The sequence below is a fragment of the Chiloscyllium plagiosum genome, chromosome 18 (genome assembly GCF_004010195.1).
Source record: "Chiloscyllium plagiosum isolate BGI_BamShark_2017 chromosome 18, ASM401019v2, whole genome shotgun sequence".
NCBI classification, from domain to species: domain Eukaryota; kingdom Metazoa; phylum Chordata; class Chondrichthyes; order Orectolobiformes; family Hemiscylliidae; genus Chiloscyllium; species Chiloscyllium plagiosum.
In genome coordinates, this window is record NC_057727.1 from 41,450,220 (window position 1) to 41,469,263 (window position 19,044).

At 39.2% G+C, this 19,044-nt stretch overlaps 1 protein-coding gene across 2 annotated transcripts in view; it reads left to right on the forward strand.

Moving 5' to 3' along the window:
- kbtbd8 (kelch repeat and BTB (POZ) domain containing 8) overlaps positions 1-19,044 on the forward strand; it is a 50,191-nt gene that overhangs the window by 12,400 nt on the left and 18,747 nt on the right. For both annotated transcript variants that reach the window (XM_043708305.1, XM_043708306.1), the window contains exons 2-3: positions 16,435-16,642; positions 17,578-18,695. In XM_043708305.1, coding sequence (XP_043564240.1) covers positions 16,435-16,642; positions 17,578-18,695 — 1,326 coding nt within the window. The remainder of the gene's footprint in view (positions 1-16,434; positions 16,643-17,577; positions 18,696-19,044) is intronic.

Genomic DNA, 19,044 nt, shown 5'->3' on the forward strand with positions numbered 1-19,044 from the left:
TTTTTGGTCATGCTATGTCCAAGATATTAAAGTGATTAGAATTTACCAAACTATCTATGTATTTTCTCTCAATGGTGACAGCTATTTTGTAATCTAAGGCTTGAGATGGCACTTATTGGAAGGAGATGCCTTAAAATCAATTGATGGTTAACTCCCATTGTACGCAGTGGCTATAAGGATTAACTTGACAGAGTTGTTGGTTTATGCATAAGTACTGTTGTGTCAAGATCAACAGCATTCCAACCTATTTATGGTTGGAAAGGATCACACAACAAGACTTAATGTTTTAATAATTAAATATTTTAAAATGCTATTGACCAAATACTTTTCAATGCAACTTGTACTTCATGCATTTGAACAAAGAATGGTACATGCCAGGAAGAGGCTCTTGGTCCACCAAGCCTGTGCTGACACATGACGCTTTTTCTCTAAGTCTCTCACATGACCCTTTTGCCTCAAAGCTGTCCACATCCCTCTCTTACCTGCCTATTCATGTATCTGTCAAGATGTCTCTAAAACATTGCTGTTGTATCTGCTTCTACATTCTCCTTTGACAACACATTCCAGGCACTTACCACTCTGTGTTTTCAAGAAAAAACTTGCCCCTTACATCTCGTTTGAACTTTTCCCTTTTTACCTTAAACCTATGTCCCATAGTATTTCTATCTTGGGGAAAAAAATATATCCATTCTAATCTCTATCAGGTGTGTCCTCAGCCTCTGACATTGAAGTGAAATCAAACTGACTTTGTTCAATCTCTTCTTGTAGCTAACACCTTCCAAACCAGAAAACATCCCAGTATGCCTTTTCTTTGCCATCTCCAAAGCCTCCACATCCTTCTGGTAGTGTAGCAACCAGAAATGCATGCAGTATTCCAAATGTGGTCTAACTAGAGTTCGATACTGCAGCATGAATGTTTGCCTTTATAAGTATCTTGTACAGCACTCTTCCGGGAATCATCGCGCTTTTCAGATTCCAGTGGATTCTTATTTCCCAGTTCTGAAATGCAGATACTTTGTGACTGTTTTCAGGTGTTTCCCTTGGTTTTCAGGAATTTCATTAATCCACCACTGAAAGTAAAATTAATTGTGCACGAGAAAACATAATTATCTTGCATCTCCTTCACTGTATAACTGTCTTAAGCCTTTTTTTGACTCCGACAATCACACCACCCAGACTTATTATCAGGCAGATTTCAGAACTTAGCACCCTCCTTTGCCCAAAACTAACCTTATAAACTCCATGCTTAGAACACTGTAGTGTGTATTCAGGCTACCTGAGCATTTGTTCCTATTTTGTCGCCTTCCCCATTAATCAACTTAGCCAGGCATTCACAGTTTAGGGCAAAACACGAAGATTGAATACTTGATTATTGGCGGGTGATCAGAGCCTCCAACAGAGTAGCTCAAAAGAAAGTTTTATATGTTTTTCCCACCATTCCCCCAGCTTCTGCTACAGCCATATTTCCTGTCTTGTTCTGGAAGTATTATTCTCGAATAATATTTTCTGGGGCTGATTAACTCACTGAATTGATTTTTTTGTGTTTACATGAAATACAGAGATCTACTGATAATCCAGTCCCTATATTCAGTGGGTATTAGTGAGTCACTGCAACCCAAGTGTAAACTCTAGTAACTAGGTTCATTGAGTTTAAAAGAAAGTGAGAACTAGCATATTCCTTGGGAGTTTACAGCTGGTGAGTATTACATTCTTGTCTTTTGTGTGACTGAGATGTTCTAATCTTAATGCAGCACTGTAATTATCTGTACAATCTACTACCACAGTCAATACAAGTAAACTTTAGTCTTAACATAGTTGATTTAAAATTTTGCAGAATTTTTATAACAAAAAGAAACAAATACGTGCAAATTCTCACATTTGTTTAAAAACCATTCTTTCCAACTGTAACTGCAGTTGTGCTTTGAATTCTAATTTTACAATAGATTGAGATTTTTCTATATGTACTCTAATGTTGGTGTATCTAAAGTGGTCAGAAATAAGACAGTACAGGGCTGTTTTTAGTTGAATACTTTAACTTTTTTTGTTAATTTGAATGGAATGGAGTTGGTATTTTGAATGCTGTTGGTGAAAATTAAGCCTGCTGTAAACGCTGCTTTGTCTCCAGTAAGATAGTTCAATAAGAGATTAGCATGATATTTTAAAAACATCAAAACTTTTGAGATTAGGATTTTGCGAAATCTCTGTATAGAGAAAGCCAAGCCAATTTGAATTATAAAAAGAAAAAGAATTGCAGATGCTGGCAATCTGAAACAAAAACAAACTCTTGTCTGGAAGTATCTGTGGAGAGAATGCACAGCTAACAGTTCTAGTCCAGTGATCCTTCTTTAGAACTGAGTGTGGTGAGGAAAGGTTGGTATAAATGTCAAAGGTGGGGTAGGGGAAGGGGATAGGAGTAAATGATAGGTGGAGACGGAGCCCAGGAGAGAGAGCTGCAGTTGGGCAGGTGAAGGAAAGAGTAATGGTCAGCATTGTAGTATCAGGTGCTAATGGGGGCATTAATAATTGAGTGAGTTGGTTGTGGTAGCAGTCCATGTGATCACAAGGTCTAATGTGTAGGGGTTGGGGAAGATGTTTGGACCCTAAAATTGTTGAGCTTGACACTTCATCTAAGGCTGCAGGGTCTCAAGTGGAAATGAGATGCTTATTTTCAGTTTTTGTTTTTGTTCCAATTTGAATTACGGTTGGCAAAGGTTTGAAAAATACTAGAATGGAAAGCTCCCAAGTTGTATTCTAAAATTTGTGTCTGATGGTAATAGAAATGAAATTTGACTTTTATTATTGTAAATCAGTGCCTCTTGTTGTGATGTTTGACATCACAGCCATCATTTGTAGTATGGGATGGTTTAACGATAGTGACTTATCGTTGGAATTTTTGGAAAGTGACTGGTTTCAATGAGGGAGGAAAATGCTTCAATAGGAATTAATTATCCCACTTCTGTACCACCTGCCCCGTTTATATTACTTTTGATAAAGCCTCTGAGCAATCTGGAATAATTGAAGTGTGAATCACTTTTTGTCTTGTGCTGACAAAATGGGGAAAAAAACCCAATAGAACATGTTTCATAATAATGCAATAAATAAAACTAGTTTGAATTGAAGTATACTGAATAAAACATTAGGAAATAGTATGAACATAATTTGAATATCCCAATCAGATTGTGTCACAAGACTCCTCTGTCAGATTTTACATGTGCTTAATCAACCTTTTTAATTATACATGTAAAGTACCTAAAGGTAAAGAATTTTGTTCTAACTGGAACCTTTGACTATTTAATCCTGGAAAGCTCAGGTTCAGTCCAAAAACAGAGTCAAGTTTTGGATAACAGGCAGAAATGAGAAAGTCATTAGGATAATGAAATTATTTTTAACCAGTTTGCTTGGACTTTGAGTCATAGAGATGTACAGCATGGAAACAGACCCTTTGGTCCAACCCGTCCATGCCGACCAGATATCCCAACCCAATCTAGTCCCACCTGCCAGCACTCGGCCCATATCCCTCCAAACCCTTCCTATTCATATACAATTGCAACATTTAAGTGGCATTTGGATGGGTATCAGCCTCCACCACATCCTCTGGCAGTTCATTCCATACAGGTACCACCCTCTGCGTGAAAACGTTGCCCCTCTCTTATATCTTTCCCATCTCACCCTAAATCTATGCCCTCTAGTTCTGGACTCCCCGACCCCAGGGAAAAGACTTTGTCTATTTATCCTAACCATGCCCCTCATAATTTTGTAAACCTCTATAAGGTCACCCCTCAGCCTCCGACGCTCCAGTGAAAACAGCCCCAGCCTGTTCAGCCTCTCCCTGTAGCTCGGATCCTCCAACCCTGGCAACATCCTTGTAAATCTTTTCAGAACCCTTTCAAGTTTCACAACATCTTTCCAATAGGAAGGAGACCAGAATTGCACGCAATATTCCTACAGTGGCCTAACCAATGTCCTGTACAGCCGCAACATGACCTCCCAACTCCTTTACTCAGTACTCTGACCAATAAAGAAAAGCATACCAAATGCCGCCTTCACTATCCTATCTACCTGGGACTCCACTTTCAAGGAGCTATGAACATGCACTCCAAGGTCTCTTTGTTCAGCAACACTCCCTAGGACCTTACCATTAAGTGTATAAGTCCTGCTAAGATTTGCTTTCCCAAAATGCAGCACCTCGCATTTATCTGAATTAAACTCCATCTGCCCCTTCTCAGCCCATTGGCCCATCTGGTCCAGATCCTGTTGTAATGTGAGGTAACCCTCTTCGCTGTCCACAACACCTCCAATTTTGGTGTCATCTGCAAACTTACTAACTATACCTCCTTCCAAATCATTTATGTAAATCACAAAAGGTAGAGGGCCCAGCACTTCTCCAGTGGTCACAGGCCTCCAGTCTGAAAAACAGCCCTCCACTGCCACCCTCTGTCTTCTACCTTTTGAGCCAGTTTTGTATCCAAATGGCTATTTCTCCCTATATTCCATGCTAACCAGTCTCCCATGGGGAACCTTGTTGAACACCTTTCTGAAGTCCATATAGATCTCATCTACTGCTCTGCCCTCATCAATCCTCTGTTACTACTTCAAAAAACTCAATCAAGTTTGTGAGACATGATTTCCCACACACAAAGCCATGTTGACTATCCCGAATCAGTCCTTGCCTTACCAAATAAATTTACATCCTGTCCCTCAGGATTCCCTCCAACAACATGCCTACCACCGAGGTCAGGTTCACCGGTTTATACTTACTTGGCTTGTCTTTACCGCCCTTCTTAAACCGTGGCACCACGTTTGCCAATCTCCAGTCTTCCGGCACCTCACCTGCGATTCTCGATGATACAAATATCTCGGCAACAGGCTCAACAATCACTTCTCTAGCTTCCCACAGAGTTCTCGGGTACACCTGGTCAGGTCCTGAGGATTTATCCACCTTTAATCGTTTCAAGACATCCAGCACTTCCTCCTCTGTAATCTGGACATTTTGCAAGATGTCACCATCTATTTCCCTACAGTCTGTATCTTCCATATCCTTTTCCACAGTAAATACTGATGCCAAATATTCATTTAGCATCTCCCCCATTTTCTGTGGCTACACACAAAGGCTGCCTTGCTGATCTTTGAGGGGCCCTATTCTCTCCCTAGCTACGCTTTTATCCTTAATATATTTGTAAAAACCCTTTGGATCTCCTTAATTCTATTTGCCAAAGCTATCTCGTGTCCATTTTGCCCTCCTGATTTCCCTCTTAAGTATACTCCTACTTCCTTTATACTCTTCTAAGAATTCACTCGATCTGTCTATACCTGACACATGCTTCCTTCTTTTTCTTAACCAAAACCTCAATTTCTTTAATCATCCAACATTCCCTATACCTACCAGCCTTCCCTTTCACCCTGACAGGAATATACTTTCTCTGGATTCTTGTTATCTCATTTCTGAAAGCTTCCCATTTTCCAGCCATCCCTTTACCTGCAAACATCTGCCTCCAATCAGCTTTCGAAAGTTCTTGCCGAGTACCGTCCAAATTGGCCTTTCTCCAATTTAGAACTTCAACTTTTAGATCTGGTCTATCCTTTTCCATCACTATTTTAAAACGAATAGAATTATGGTCACTGGCCCCAAAGTGCTCCCCCACTGACCCCTCAGTCACCTGCTCTGCCTTATTCCCCAAGAGTAGGTCAAGTTTTGCACCTTCTCTAGTAGGTACATCCACATACTGAATCAGAAAATTGTCTTGTACACACTTAAGAAATTCTTCTCCATCTGAACCTTTAATACTACGGCAGTCTCTGTCGACGTTTGGCAAGTTAAAATCCCCTACCACAACTACCCTATTATTCTTACATATAGCTAAGATCTCCTTACAAGTTTGTTTCTCAATTTCCCTCTGACAATTGGGGGGGGGGGGGTTCTATCATACAATCCCAATAAGGTGATCATCCCTTTCTTATTTCTCAGTTCCACCCAAATAACTACCCTGGGTGTATTTCTGGGAATATCCTCCCTCAGCACAGCTGTAATGCTATCCCTTATCAAAAATGCCACTCCCCCTCCTCTCTTGCCTCCCTTTCTATCCTTCCTGTAGCATTTGTACCCTGGAACATTAAGCTGCCAGTCCTGCCCATCCCCGAGCCACATTTCTGTAATTGCTATGAGATCCCAGTCCCATGTTCCTAACCATGCCCTGAGTTCACCTGCCTTCCCTGTTAGGCCCCTTGCATTGAAATAAATGCAGTTTAATTTATTAGTCCTACCTTGTCCCTGCCTGCCCTGACTGTTTGACTCACTTCTGTTCTCAGCTGTACCCATCTCAGATCGATCTCTTTCCTCACTGTCTCCCTCTCTGAGACGTCCTTGATCCTGGCACCAGGGAAACAACGCACCATTCTGCTTTTTCTCTGCTGGCCACAGAGATGTCTGTCTGTACCTCGGACTACAGAATCCCCCAACACAATTGATCTCTTGGAAGCCGGCATACCCCTCGTTGCATTAGAGCCAGTCTCAATACCAGAAACTTGGCTGTTCGTGCTACGTTCCCCTGAGTGTCCATCACCCCCTACATTTTCCAAAACAGCATACCTGTTTGAAATGGGTATATCCACAAAAGACTCCTGCCCTAGGTGCCGACCTCTCTCACCCTTCCTGGAGTTAACCCATCTATGTGACTGTATCTGAGACTTTCCCCTCTTCCTATAACCGCCATCTATCACAAACTGTTGCTGTTGCAAATTCCTCATTGCTTCTATCTGTCTCTCCAACCATTCCACTCGATCTGATAAGATTCGCATCCAACAGCATTTATGGCAGATATAAACCGCAATAACCCTTAAACTCTCTTTAAACTCTCACATCTGACAAGAAGTACATATCACTGCAAAGGCCATTTTTGCTCTTTCACAATCTACAGACCCAGAAAATAACACCGTCTTATTCCTCTACAAACACTGCCCCAGGTTAAATTAATAGCTATGGCTTATATTTTAAGTTTGATCAAGAGACTTATCTCCAAAAACATATAATCAAGAAAGAATCCACTATACTCACTACTGCAGTCTTTCTCTTGGACAGACTTAAAACAACAATTAACTTATCTGATTCTGTGAACTTCGCCCAACAGTTCCTCCAAGATTAGTTGTGAAATTCACTTTGTTCATTTTCCCAGATGCACTCCCATGTCCAGCGATGGACTTGTGACACACCTAGGGCAAGTAGGACTTTAACACAGAGCTTCTGGTCCAGAGAGCTGGTCATTACCCCTTTGCTGCAAGACTCTAAGAGGTTCTTACACAAGATTAGAACTTGAGCTTTTGGAGTAATTTTCTTTTTTATTCAGCCTTTGTGTACATGTGATAACATACCTCTAAGGCAGGTGGGAGTTGAACCCTGATCTTCTAGAACATAGAACAAAACAGCACTTCGGCCCTCGACTTTGCACCAATCTGTGAATTAATCTAAGCCCATCCCCCTACACTATCCCATCCTATCCAAGGATTGTTTAAATGCCCCTAATGTGACTGAGTTAACTACATTGGCAGGCAGGGCATCCCACACCCTCACCACTCTCTGAATAAAGAACCTGCCTCTGACTTATGTCTTAAATCTATCACCCTTCAATTTGTAGCTATACCCCCTCATAAAGCTGACTTCTTCATCCTAGGAAAAATACTTTTACTGCCTACCCTATCTAATCCTATGATCATCTTGTATGTCTCTATCAAATTCCCTCTTAGCCTCCTTCTATCCAATGAGAACAGACCCAAGTCTCTCAGCCTTTCCTCATAAGACCTTCAGACCAGGCAACATTCTGGTAAATCTCCTCTGCATCTTTTTCAATGTTTCAACATCTCTTAACAGCACTATAAACCTGGGTGGCGACTTTCAGGGATCTATGTACATGGACCCCAAGATCCCTCTGCACAGAGGTAGGGACACTGTCATAGCGCTACAAGAATCCCAAACAACATTAATAATTTCTCAAAATGGTATAACTGGAGGTATTTGTGCACTTTAGACAGGACCTAATATATTAGAATTCAAAAGAATAGATTAGATTAGAGATTAGATTACTTAGTGTGGAAACAGGCCCTTCGGCCCAACAAGTCCACACCGATCCTCCGAAGAGCAACCCACACCGATCCTCCGAAGAGCAACCCACCCCGACCCATTCCCCTAAACCTGACACTACGGGCAATTTAGCATGGCCAATTCACCTAGCCTGCACATCTTTGGACTGTGGGAGGAAACCAGAGCACCCGGAGGAAACCCACACAGACACTGGGAGAATGTGCAAACTCTACACAGACAGTTGCCCAAGGCGGGAATTGAACCCAGGTCTCTGGCGCTGTGAGGCAGCAGTGCTAACCACTGTGCACCGTGCTGCCCATTAGGGTATAGTTCTGTTAATTTCCAAAAAGGTATGTGGGTTCTGTTTGGTGGAGGTGTTGCCATTGTGAGTGTACCAGAAAACAGTTGTCTCCCAAGCTTTTGTTTATCTGCAAAGGGCACAAAGCCTGGATATGTTTTCATTTTCTGAGATCAGATTAATATATATAGCTTGCCTATGCTTCTAAAAGTTGCATTGCGAGCCTGCCTGATGATCTTTAAATTGGTTATTATTTCCAATTAGCACAGTTGTGGTTATTCAGTAAATGTTGTGCATTCATGGAATTGTTTCGAATGTTGGTCTCCATGTTCTGGGTTTTGAAGGCGCAGTCTAATTGAGTACGATCTTGTTGCTGTTAGGTTCTTTTCCTTGAGATTCTTGCACACCTGATTCAACTGCAATATGCCAACTTCTGTGAACAGCCGAAATTTATTAAGCAAGTACAAGCTTTGGAGGATCACTTAACACTCTTCGCAATGTTTGTGCAGTGTGCGAAGAGGAGCTCTCTGAACAAAGGAACCAGTTCTTCCTTTATACAAAATCTCCCATCACAGTCAGTAATGCTCACAAGACAACCCCCAGTCACTCCCCCACGTCACATGCCACTCAAGACACAGATGATCTCCAGAAACAGTGTAATTTAGGTCATTCCTTAAGATCTGGTGTGAATCATTTTTTTTAACTGCACTGAGTAGTCAAAATTTTAGCTGCAATATTCTTATTGATTCTGAATAGGGGATTATAATGTAAATGTACTCTGAATAATAGGAAAGGATGATGTAATTTTTTTTTACATTGTACCTGCAAAACCGTGAAACATACCACCCTACCCCCAGGACATCCAATTATTTTAAGGTCAGCAGAGCAAATTAACCCCTGAACATCTCAGTTGCAAGCAGCCTGTCGTGGAAATTAAATCTACTTGTTTCAAATGCTAGCAAGAGCAAAGAAAAAGTTTATTTTTGGACTGTGCAGAGTTGACCCAATACATTGACAAGGTGCTTCATGCAAGGAGTGCCTGACGGCTTTCACATATTCCCTTTATACTATACTTCACTTCTCCTTATCAATATCTCAAGGCCAGGAGCCTGGAACATTCGAGTTCCTTTCCACATATGGAGTTGTTTTTCTCATTCCTTTACTGTCCTTGTAACTCCTTACTATCGGTTTAACTTGACATTTTTTTGTCTGTCTGCAATGCTTTGCAAAGTCAGGCCCTTACTACTTTGTTTCAACCATGCTTTTATAGGTTTCACAATAAATGTTAATTTTCCATTACACAGACTTGCTGTTTGATATGATCCATCTGCCCTTGTACCACTGACACTGAAATTCATTTCCCATGTTACTCAGTATGTGGTAGGCTGAATGGCTTTTGGATTGATAGTAGCCTCTGATGGTGGAGTAAGCTTCTTGCATTACAGTTTCATAGCCGAGTGAAACAGTGAACTTCAACTGTTCTTCAAATTATTGGGATACCTTACCTTTCCAGGGTAATCTGAAATAAATGTATTTTTTAGCAACAAGTATAATGTCATTGGACCTATTTATGAGTGTGTTTGATGCACAGCCAGACTGTTGGCATAACCATTACAAAGTCATAGTCATACAGCACAAAAAACAGACCCTTCAGTCCACCCAGTCTGTGCCAAACCTAATCCCAAACTAAATTGTAGGGTTCCATTGATATATCCTTTTTGAAATGAAGACTGCATGGTGAACAAATAGCTTGTGCCCCCATTTACGCAGTTGCCAATAAATGTATAGAGAAGTTTTCAGTCCATCATTTAACCTGTGATAGTAGACAGCAGGACTGGCAAAATCCTCAAGTAGCATGTTTAGGAAAAAGCACTTGCTAGGTAATTCTGTTTCAGAGGTGAATTTGCGTGTGTGATGGACTCATTTAAGTTATCTAGGAAATTGTGTTGTATAATGTGAGCCAATGCTACCTTGCTAATCTGTCCACTCTCTTGTGTTGTCTGCCTAGTCATTGATGAGCTAAAATTTCCTCCAGTTAAAATATAATGAAAACAATAGCAGTTATCTTTATTCTGCAATGTTGCTTCCCTGGACACTGCTGGAGTCTGAACCCAAGTACTTGCAAACTAAGTGATACACTGGGCTTTCAGTTGAGTTTCTTAACCCACTTCTGATTTACTGTCACTCCCTTGGCACAGCTGCTGTCGCGTCCCTCATCTGGTGTTCTGTTAAGTTCAAGCTCCTTATTTCTGTACTTTTCTTACCTTATGTAAAGTTAAGCTCACTCAAACCTTTTCCAGATCCTGACCTCATTGCACTCCTGTGACCTATTATGCTATGTTTACTGAGCAATGACTTGAATGTAAAACACTCATGTTTGTATTTAAATCTATCTCCAAGGCATTGCTTCTCTCTGTCTCACTACCGATAATCTGTTTTGGTCTCTTGTGCATCTTCCACACTTAATTCTGATGGTCATGCCTTCCACTGTGCTGACCTACATCTGAATTTCCTCTGTACTACTTCACACTCATTCTCCTTGAAGACCGTTCTTAAGCTTGCTTCTTTGATCTAGATTCTGGTCTCATATCTGAACAGCCTGATGCCTCATTTAACTGTCACATTTCATCTTGCTTTTGTTTTTTAACCAACTTGGGATGTTTTCTTTTAGGAATGGTAGTATAAATTAACATTCTTGAATAAAGAAATGATTGGTACCTACAATATTTTTGTCTAAACGGAAAAAGCTAACTTTTAAAACTGATTTTATTTAAAAAGAATTCAGTCGTATTGTTTGTCTGTTTCCCAATAGTATTCTTCATTATTCCATAATTCACAGTTTGTACAATGCAGTTTGGTTTGTGAGTTAGGTATAGCTTGTGTTTGTTTCTGTTCAGTTTCATGAAATATGTATCGGTGTAATATTCTATACAATCTACACAGTTCTATGTCTCTCTGTACTTTGATATATTCAGATTTCTAGGTGCACAGTGATTTTGTTGCTTCAGCTTTAAATTTTGTAACTGGTATTCAAATTTTCATTTTAAATTAGAAAATTGATGGGAGATTATTGGCCTGTTTTTGGTTTAATCATTCTTCTTTCTAGCGGTCCTCGTATGTCCAAAAATGGACTGATATTTTATTGAAACAATCAGTGCAGGATGTCCTTTTCATTCGGGTCTTTTTTTTAAACAAGTGTGATTATGCACATGTTTGCCTCCTCCCATTATTACTCTATTTGGGTTTTGCAAAAGAATACCAATTTGTTTGTTCTGAGTGATCAAAGACAGTAAGTTCATAGAACATAGGAGGAGAAATTCAGCCATTCAGCCCATCGAGTCTGCTTCACCATTCAATCATGGCTGATACATTTTTCAACTCCATTCTCCTGCTTTCTCCCCATAACCTTTTCATCCCGTTGACAATCAAGAACCTATCTATCTTGATCTTAAATATACTCAATCACCTGGCCTCCACAACCTTCTGTGGCAGTGAAATGCCACAGATTCATCACCCTCTGGCTTAAGAAGTTTCTCTTTATCTCCATTCTAAAGGTTCTTCTCTTTACTCTAAGGTTATGCCCTCCGGTCCAAGTCTCGATTGCCAATGGAATTTTCCCCAAGTTCACTCTGTCCAGGCCGTTCAGTATTCTGTAAATTTCAATTAGATCCACTCTCATCCTTTGAAACTCAATCGAATACAGACCCAGAGTCCTCGAACATTCTTCACATGTTAAGGTTTTCATTCCTGGGATCATTGTCGTGAACCTACTATGGACCTGCTACAGGGCCAGTACATCCTTCCCGAGGATGAAGCTTTTCAACTCTGGAGAATAATTCCAAAAACTATGGACATTTGTAAAGGTTGAACTTTCCGAAGGCTTTTGACAATGTATGCACAACGGATTGTGAGCAAGATTAAAGGGACAGTGACAATATTGATACAAAACTTTTAAGGGACAATGCAGAATCTATATTTCCTGATCCCCAGAATTGGTGCTCCAAATGGTGATTAATGATCTGGGCACTCGTGTTGGCTGAATGTACAATTTAATATCATTGAATGTTTTATGTCTGCAGGGGGTTCTGTCATTTCTAAATAAATGAAAAAATTAGCTTTTGTATTGCCAATAATTTTGTCAAAGTTGCACTTGTGCATCAATATGCTGTTAAGCTCTTTAACATCCAAAATATTGTGATATGTATTTATAAAAATAATTGGGTAACTGGAAGTGAATTTGAATTCAGACTGAAGATTTGAGAGTATTGGTGAACTGATCAGTTGATTTCACACTGATACCCTTAACAGGTCTGTTTCCTTCTTGGTAATTAGGTGAGCAGTAATGGTGTGAATGATACAAGCAATGATAGATGTTCTCACCACTTTTGAATGGACTGCTGCTGTACAGTGTGAATAAGACTTTACAAGTGCTGATATATTGAGATCAAATTCTATGATAGGTGTGAAAACTGAATTGTTCTTGCAACATTAGAAAAACTGCAGCAAAAACCGAGTAACTGAAGTTACAAAAGCACATTGGTTATTTTGAATATTTTCTATGAAAAAGCAAACTAAAATTGTACAGGTTGACATATTTTAATAGCTATTCAAGAGCTTAGAATTTGAGAATTGATGAAAAACACATTTTGTTGAAGATTATTTTAATTTTGCGCTTATCAGGGCATTTAACTGAATGTCACTTTAAAGGGAAAACCAAAATACTGAGCTGAGAGTACAGATTGGTTGGCAAGTGCACTTTGTTTGGTAGAGGTATTGCAATGGGAAATGTCAACCAGCGTAAACTGGTGCAGTTGCTTAGTATTCTTGTGACTTGTTCTGATAAGTGCAATAGGCAAAGCTTCAAATATATTTTAAGGGAAATTGGTATCACATTATTTGTCAGCATGTTTACTTTGAATCATCTGTTTATACAAAAGCATTTTAATTCATGAGATGGTGGTGGGATGGTGATAGGAAAAGGAATTCTAATCTATTTGTAACAAAATAGAAACAAGCGAGCGTGGTTGCTCAGTGGTGAGCACTGCTGCCTCACAGCGCCACGGACCCAGGTTTGATTCCAGCCTTGGGCGACTGTCTGTGTGCAGTTTGCACATTCTTCCTGTGTCTGCATGGGTTTCTTCCCACAATCCAAAGATGTGCAGGTTAAGTGAATTGGTCAGGCTAAATTGCCTGTAGCATTCAGGGATGTGCAGGCAATAGTTAAATGTAGACTAATGGGTTAACCTTCAGAGGGTTGTTGTTGACTTGTACTAAATGGTCTATTTCCACACTGTAGGGATTCTATGAAAATCTAAGTAAAATTATTTTGCTGTGTGAGTATTACGACTGTAAACAACTCTGGTCAGCGCTTGGGCTTGTTTCTTACCTTCCTTACTTTCATTCTTAACTTCACTCCCATTCCCCTTTATCCTGCATTTTAGCACAATGATATGTGGCATTGTGTAACAAGGTGGATTGCTATTCACTTTTGAAATAAAGTTCTCAGCAAGTAATATGAGAAATAATTGTTACTCAGCAGATGCTTTTTAAATGTGATTTTGAAGGTGCTGGTGTTGGACTGGGGTGTACAAAGTTAAAGATCACACAGCACCAGGTTATAGTCCAACAGGTTTACTTGGAAGCACTAGCTGTCGGAGCCTTGTTCCTCCTTCGGGTGGTTGATGAAGGAACAGCGCTCTGAAAGCTAGTGCTTCCAAATAAACCTGTTGGGCTATAACCTGGTGTTGTGTGATCTTTAACTTGTTAAATGTGTTTTAAGAAGCTTATTTTCCTAGCAGCAACAAGAGCATTTAATTCAAAGGTAGCCAAGATAAGATTGCTGTTGGCACTCAGCGTTGTATCAAAAATCAAAATATCTGATGTTGGAGCAGACAGGTGGTGCTGCTGTCTCAATCCATCCTTCCACGTTGTTGCAATGTGAATATTTTCTTGTTCTACTGTTAATTTGCCTTTCTAACTCCCTTTGAAGTTATTTTAGGGTAGGGCAATTGATCTGTTTTGGGGCTAGTGGACTTGGACTTTACGGTTTCCTTTATAGCACTCTGACCTAAGAGCAGAAGAACCACAAATTTATATGTATACTTCTGATCCATTCTGCTGCATGTTCTTAATTTTCCTTCAGTGTCCTTTCATGCAGCATAGTCAATAACTGACAAATCTTTTAATCATTGTTCAGTTCTAAGATGGAATGTTTTAATATTTAAGTGAAAAGAAAATTACTCCTAATATCTTGAATGAAATTGTTAGGTAGAGATAGCCGCTCCACTTAATTTACCCTCTGTCAATGCCTCTGTCTCCCCTTGCCCTGGCAATAAGTGTTTGTGGAAAGTGGATGAAGACTAGTGCAAATTTAGGATGCTCAAACCCAGAATCAAGTAACCTAAGAAGATGGATTTAGAAACATCCTATTTAAGGGCAAGGTCATAAACAGCTGGCAGTTTGTCCTCCAGTGACGACAATGGTAAATTAGGATCGCTATAGAATCTGGAGTCCAGAGTCTAGTGAAACAAATATCTGTTGAATATTTCATATTTTGTTTATTTTTGGTGCCACTCTGTTCCTGAAAATGACTTTAAGTACATAAGCCAGACTGACACCAGCATAGTGCTGCTGAAATATTGATTGCCAGAGATGTTGCTCTGGGGGGTCGGGGGCAGATAGACATGGATATGTGGATTGTTGTAACACCTCTCAATGATACTTGTAGGATCTTGCAGTATGAGAAGTAACTACTCTACCCTTCAAAGTAATTTGAGTAAAGATTTTTTTTGATGCGGTACTGTATTATATGAATGCAAATTTTTCTGCTTTCCAGTTATTGGATCAAGGGTATGCTGAGATTAAGTCAGTAATAAAACATTTTTTCCATTTAACTTCAGTGCTTGTAATATTTTAGATTGCTACTTAAGTGATATGAGTTGTAAATAACTAATTTTGAACGTATTAGTTTAGATGGCTTAACTTTTATTTTTTGGGCTTTGTTAGTTGTTTCATATGTCCAGTTCCAAATACAAGTCCCATTAGCAAGACAACACTGACAATGTGAAGATCAACTTTAAATTCACAATATCTGGAGTTATTGCCAATGATTTACCTAGAAAGCCTGAGAAAAATTACTTCTACTTCAAACCAAGCAGATTCTGGATTTATTGTGATTTGCAAATATTGTAATCATAGACACTCTTGCAATAAGCCAAATCTATCAGTAAGAATTTGAGTTTTATTTTTATTGTGACTGGAATGGAATGTACATCAGCCACCTTATAATTTAAGGCACTTTGAAATGTGATGCAGTTATATCTAATTAAAATAGCTACTCCACTTCTATTAAAGTATACATGGATCCCTTTCACTTCAGATCATTTTCCTCACAATTGATGACCTTTTGTATTAAAAATATTAAACGACTGGTTGCTAAGAATTATTTATCGTGTTGTGTGGCTGATTTGTATTAACAGGGAATTAGGCTGAAACATGCTAACCTTTTACTTTTGTTCGGGCTGTCTTCTGCCATATCAATCTTGAATTGTTTGATTTGGTGCTTGAGGAATGGAAAAAAATTCTTATCCCTGAATTTTACTGCAAGTTCTCAGCATCTTCATATTGGTAAGACTGAAATAAAAATGCCTGAAATAGACATCAAGCAAGCCCATGTCAGCATCTGGGGGTTGGGGGGGGGAGAATGATTACTAGTTCAGATAGACTTAGCAGAACTATATTCTGACTGACGGACCTTGAAGTTAATTCTTCACTTATTGGGCATACCATGATAAAGAGTCATTGGGCATATAATGTTAAGTCTACTTTTTTCTCCACAGATGCTGCCAGACCTTCTGAGTTTCTCCAGCAATTTGTCTTTGTTTCAGCTCTCCAGCATCCCCAGTTCTTTGGTTTATCATGATTTTGGAAATGAAATTATACTTGCTAAATATTTTGTTTATTTTGAAGTTTAGAATGAAGTATGCATTAGTGTGAATATATCTACATGACTGTCAGGTTTTTAGTGTTAAGCAGTGAACAATAGTGTCCTTTTTTTTTCCCACAGAATTGAATAAATTTTTACTGGGACACAATGGAGTTTCAAGTCCAAGTCAGAATATCGGGATGGACCCTGCACATGCATGTAGCATTCTGCAGCAGCTTAAATGTATGTACGATGAGCAGCAGCTGACTGACATTGTGGTGGAGGTAGATCATGGAAAAACGTTTTCCTGTCACCGAAATGTACTCGCTGCAATTAGTCCTTACTTTAGGTATGCTTTTGCTGTTTTGGTAGCTAGTCACATTTAATATTACACACCAACATATGGCATATCAAAGTAGTGGGAATGCACAAAATCGATGTCAACTGAAAAAACAATTTTGTCTTCAAAGCTCATTTCTGAAGGATGTGAATGACATACTTTCAAATGAAATATCTATTTTTTTTTTGCTTTAAAGAAATCCTCAGCTGGTGTCTAAGATGACTTTGTTATAAAGAACTGGATTCAAAGTAATTTCAGTTTACAATTATTTTATTCAGTCAGCCACTGCGAAATAAGTTAAATAGTTGTTTTCCATAAAATTTTATTTCCTGTATAAAAAGTAGTAAATTAAGTAAAGCTGTTTTATTAGAATCAAATCTAAAAAGCTAATTCTTCAGTCCTTTTTGGATTTCAGCAGTTAATCATAAGTTAAATTTTTGAGTTTGCTCCATGTTAAGATGTAGATTCACAAAGGTTTTGAGTAAAGTAGTTAATGTCAAAGAATTCAGGAAATTGGATTTTTAGGTTGTATCAATTGTTGGTATTCCTCTAAATTAGATGGCTAGTAATTCAAACTCTTGCATGCTTTCAATGCATAATTTGGGTTGATATCCCAGTGGAATACTTAGGGAGCTCTCTATCAGAAGATTTTTGACATCCCAATTGTTTGGACTACCAGAACTTTCAACATTTGAACTTATTCAAATAACTGAGGTTTCCCAGTTCCCTGACCAACATCCCTTAACCGATGTATCCAAACCAAATTGATCAGTAATTCATCCCATTACTGTTTGTAGATCTTTGCAGTGTAGCAACGCTTATTTGCCCATAACCAGCAAAGTAATTAACTGTGCAAAATGTGCTTTTCTGATGCATGACTAAATGGATGAAAATTGCTTATTCCAGAATGGATTCAATTCATTAAGCTATTTTTAATTTCATAGGTCTATGTTCACAAGTGGCCTTACAGAGAGCACACAGAAAAAAGTGCGAATTGTGGGAGTGGAAGATGATGCGATGCGGCTTGTATTGGACTATGCATATACATCTCGAGTATCACTGACAGAGGTTAATGTACAGGCTCTCTTCACAGCTGCAAGTCTCTTCCAGATCCCATTGTTGCAGGACCAATGTGCCCAGTATATGATCAGCCGACTGGATCCACAGAACTCCATTGGGGTTTTTATGTTTGCTGATGCTTATGGACACCAAGAATTGAAGGAGAAAGCTCAAGATTATATTAGAAAGAAAATTTTATGTGTTGCCAAAGAGCAGGAGTTCCTCCATTTGACTAAAGACCAGCTCACAAGCATTCTAAACAGTGATGACCTAAATGTGGAAAAGGAAGAATGTGTTTATGAAAGCATAATTCAGTGGCTTGAGCATAACAGAGACAAAAGGGAGCCACATCTTGCAGACATTTTTGCCAAATGTGTACGTGTACCTCTGATGGAAAAGACTTTTTTACAAAAAATCCCTTGCACTTTTGCACAGGCTATGGCTAGAAACTCCTCAGAACATGGAACCAGTGACGGGGCTGATAGCTGTAGACCAAGACTTGGTATGACTGCTTCACAGATGATTATCTGCTTTGAGGCTGCCAACAAACACTCAGGAAAGAAACAAACTGTGCCTTGTTTAGATACTGTCACAGGAGAAGTCTTCAAATTATGCAAGCCTCCTAATGATTTAAGGGAGGTGGGAATCTTGGTGTCACCTGATAATGATATTTATATTGCAGGAGGTTACAGACCAAGTAACAGTGATGTATCTATAGATCATAAAGCAGAGAGTGATTTCTGGATGCATGACCATGCAGCAAACAGGTGGTTACCCAGAGCTCCATTACTGAGGGCACGAATTGGGTGCAAACTAGTTTATTGTTGTAGCAAAACTTATGCAATTGGAGGTCGGGTGTATGAAGGTGATGGACGGAATGCTCTAAAATCAGTGGAGTGCTATGATGCCAGAGACAATTGCTGGATAGCTGTTTGTCCAATGCCTGTTGCAATGGAGTTTCATGTTGCTGTGGAGTATCAGGATAATATCTATGTACTGCAAGGTAAGTGTATATGGATGCCCAATGTACCCATTGTTGTATTGCATTAATTTTCATCAGTTGGTATGTAGAGTTTTGACAGTTATTACACATCTTAAACTAAAAGCACTGTAAATAAGATTGGATCTGAATTTAAGTGTAGCAGGGAATATAGTGGTTAACCTACAAGGGCTTGCACTAAGGATCTAGTGTCATGCATTCAAGTCCAACTAAAGCTGTTACGGAAATTTAAATTCAATAATTTAAGTCTGGAATAAAAAGTTGATCTCAGTAATGTTAAACTCAAAACCAATTGTCAAAAATTCTATCTGGTTCACTAATGTCTTTTCTCCCAGCTGATAATACTGGATGG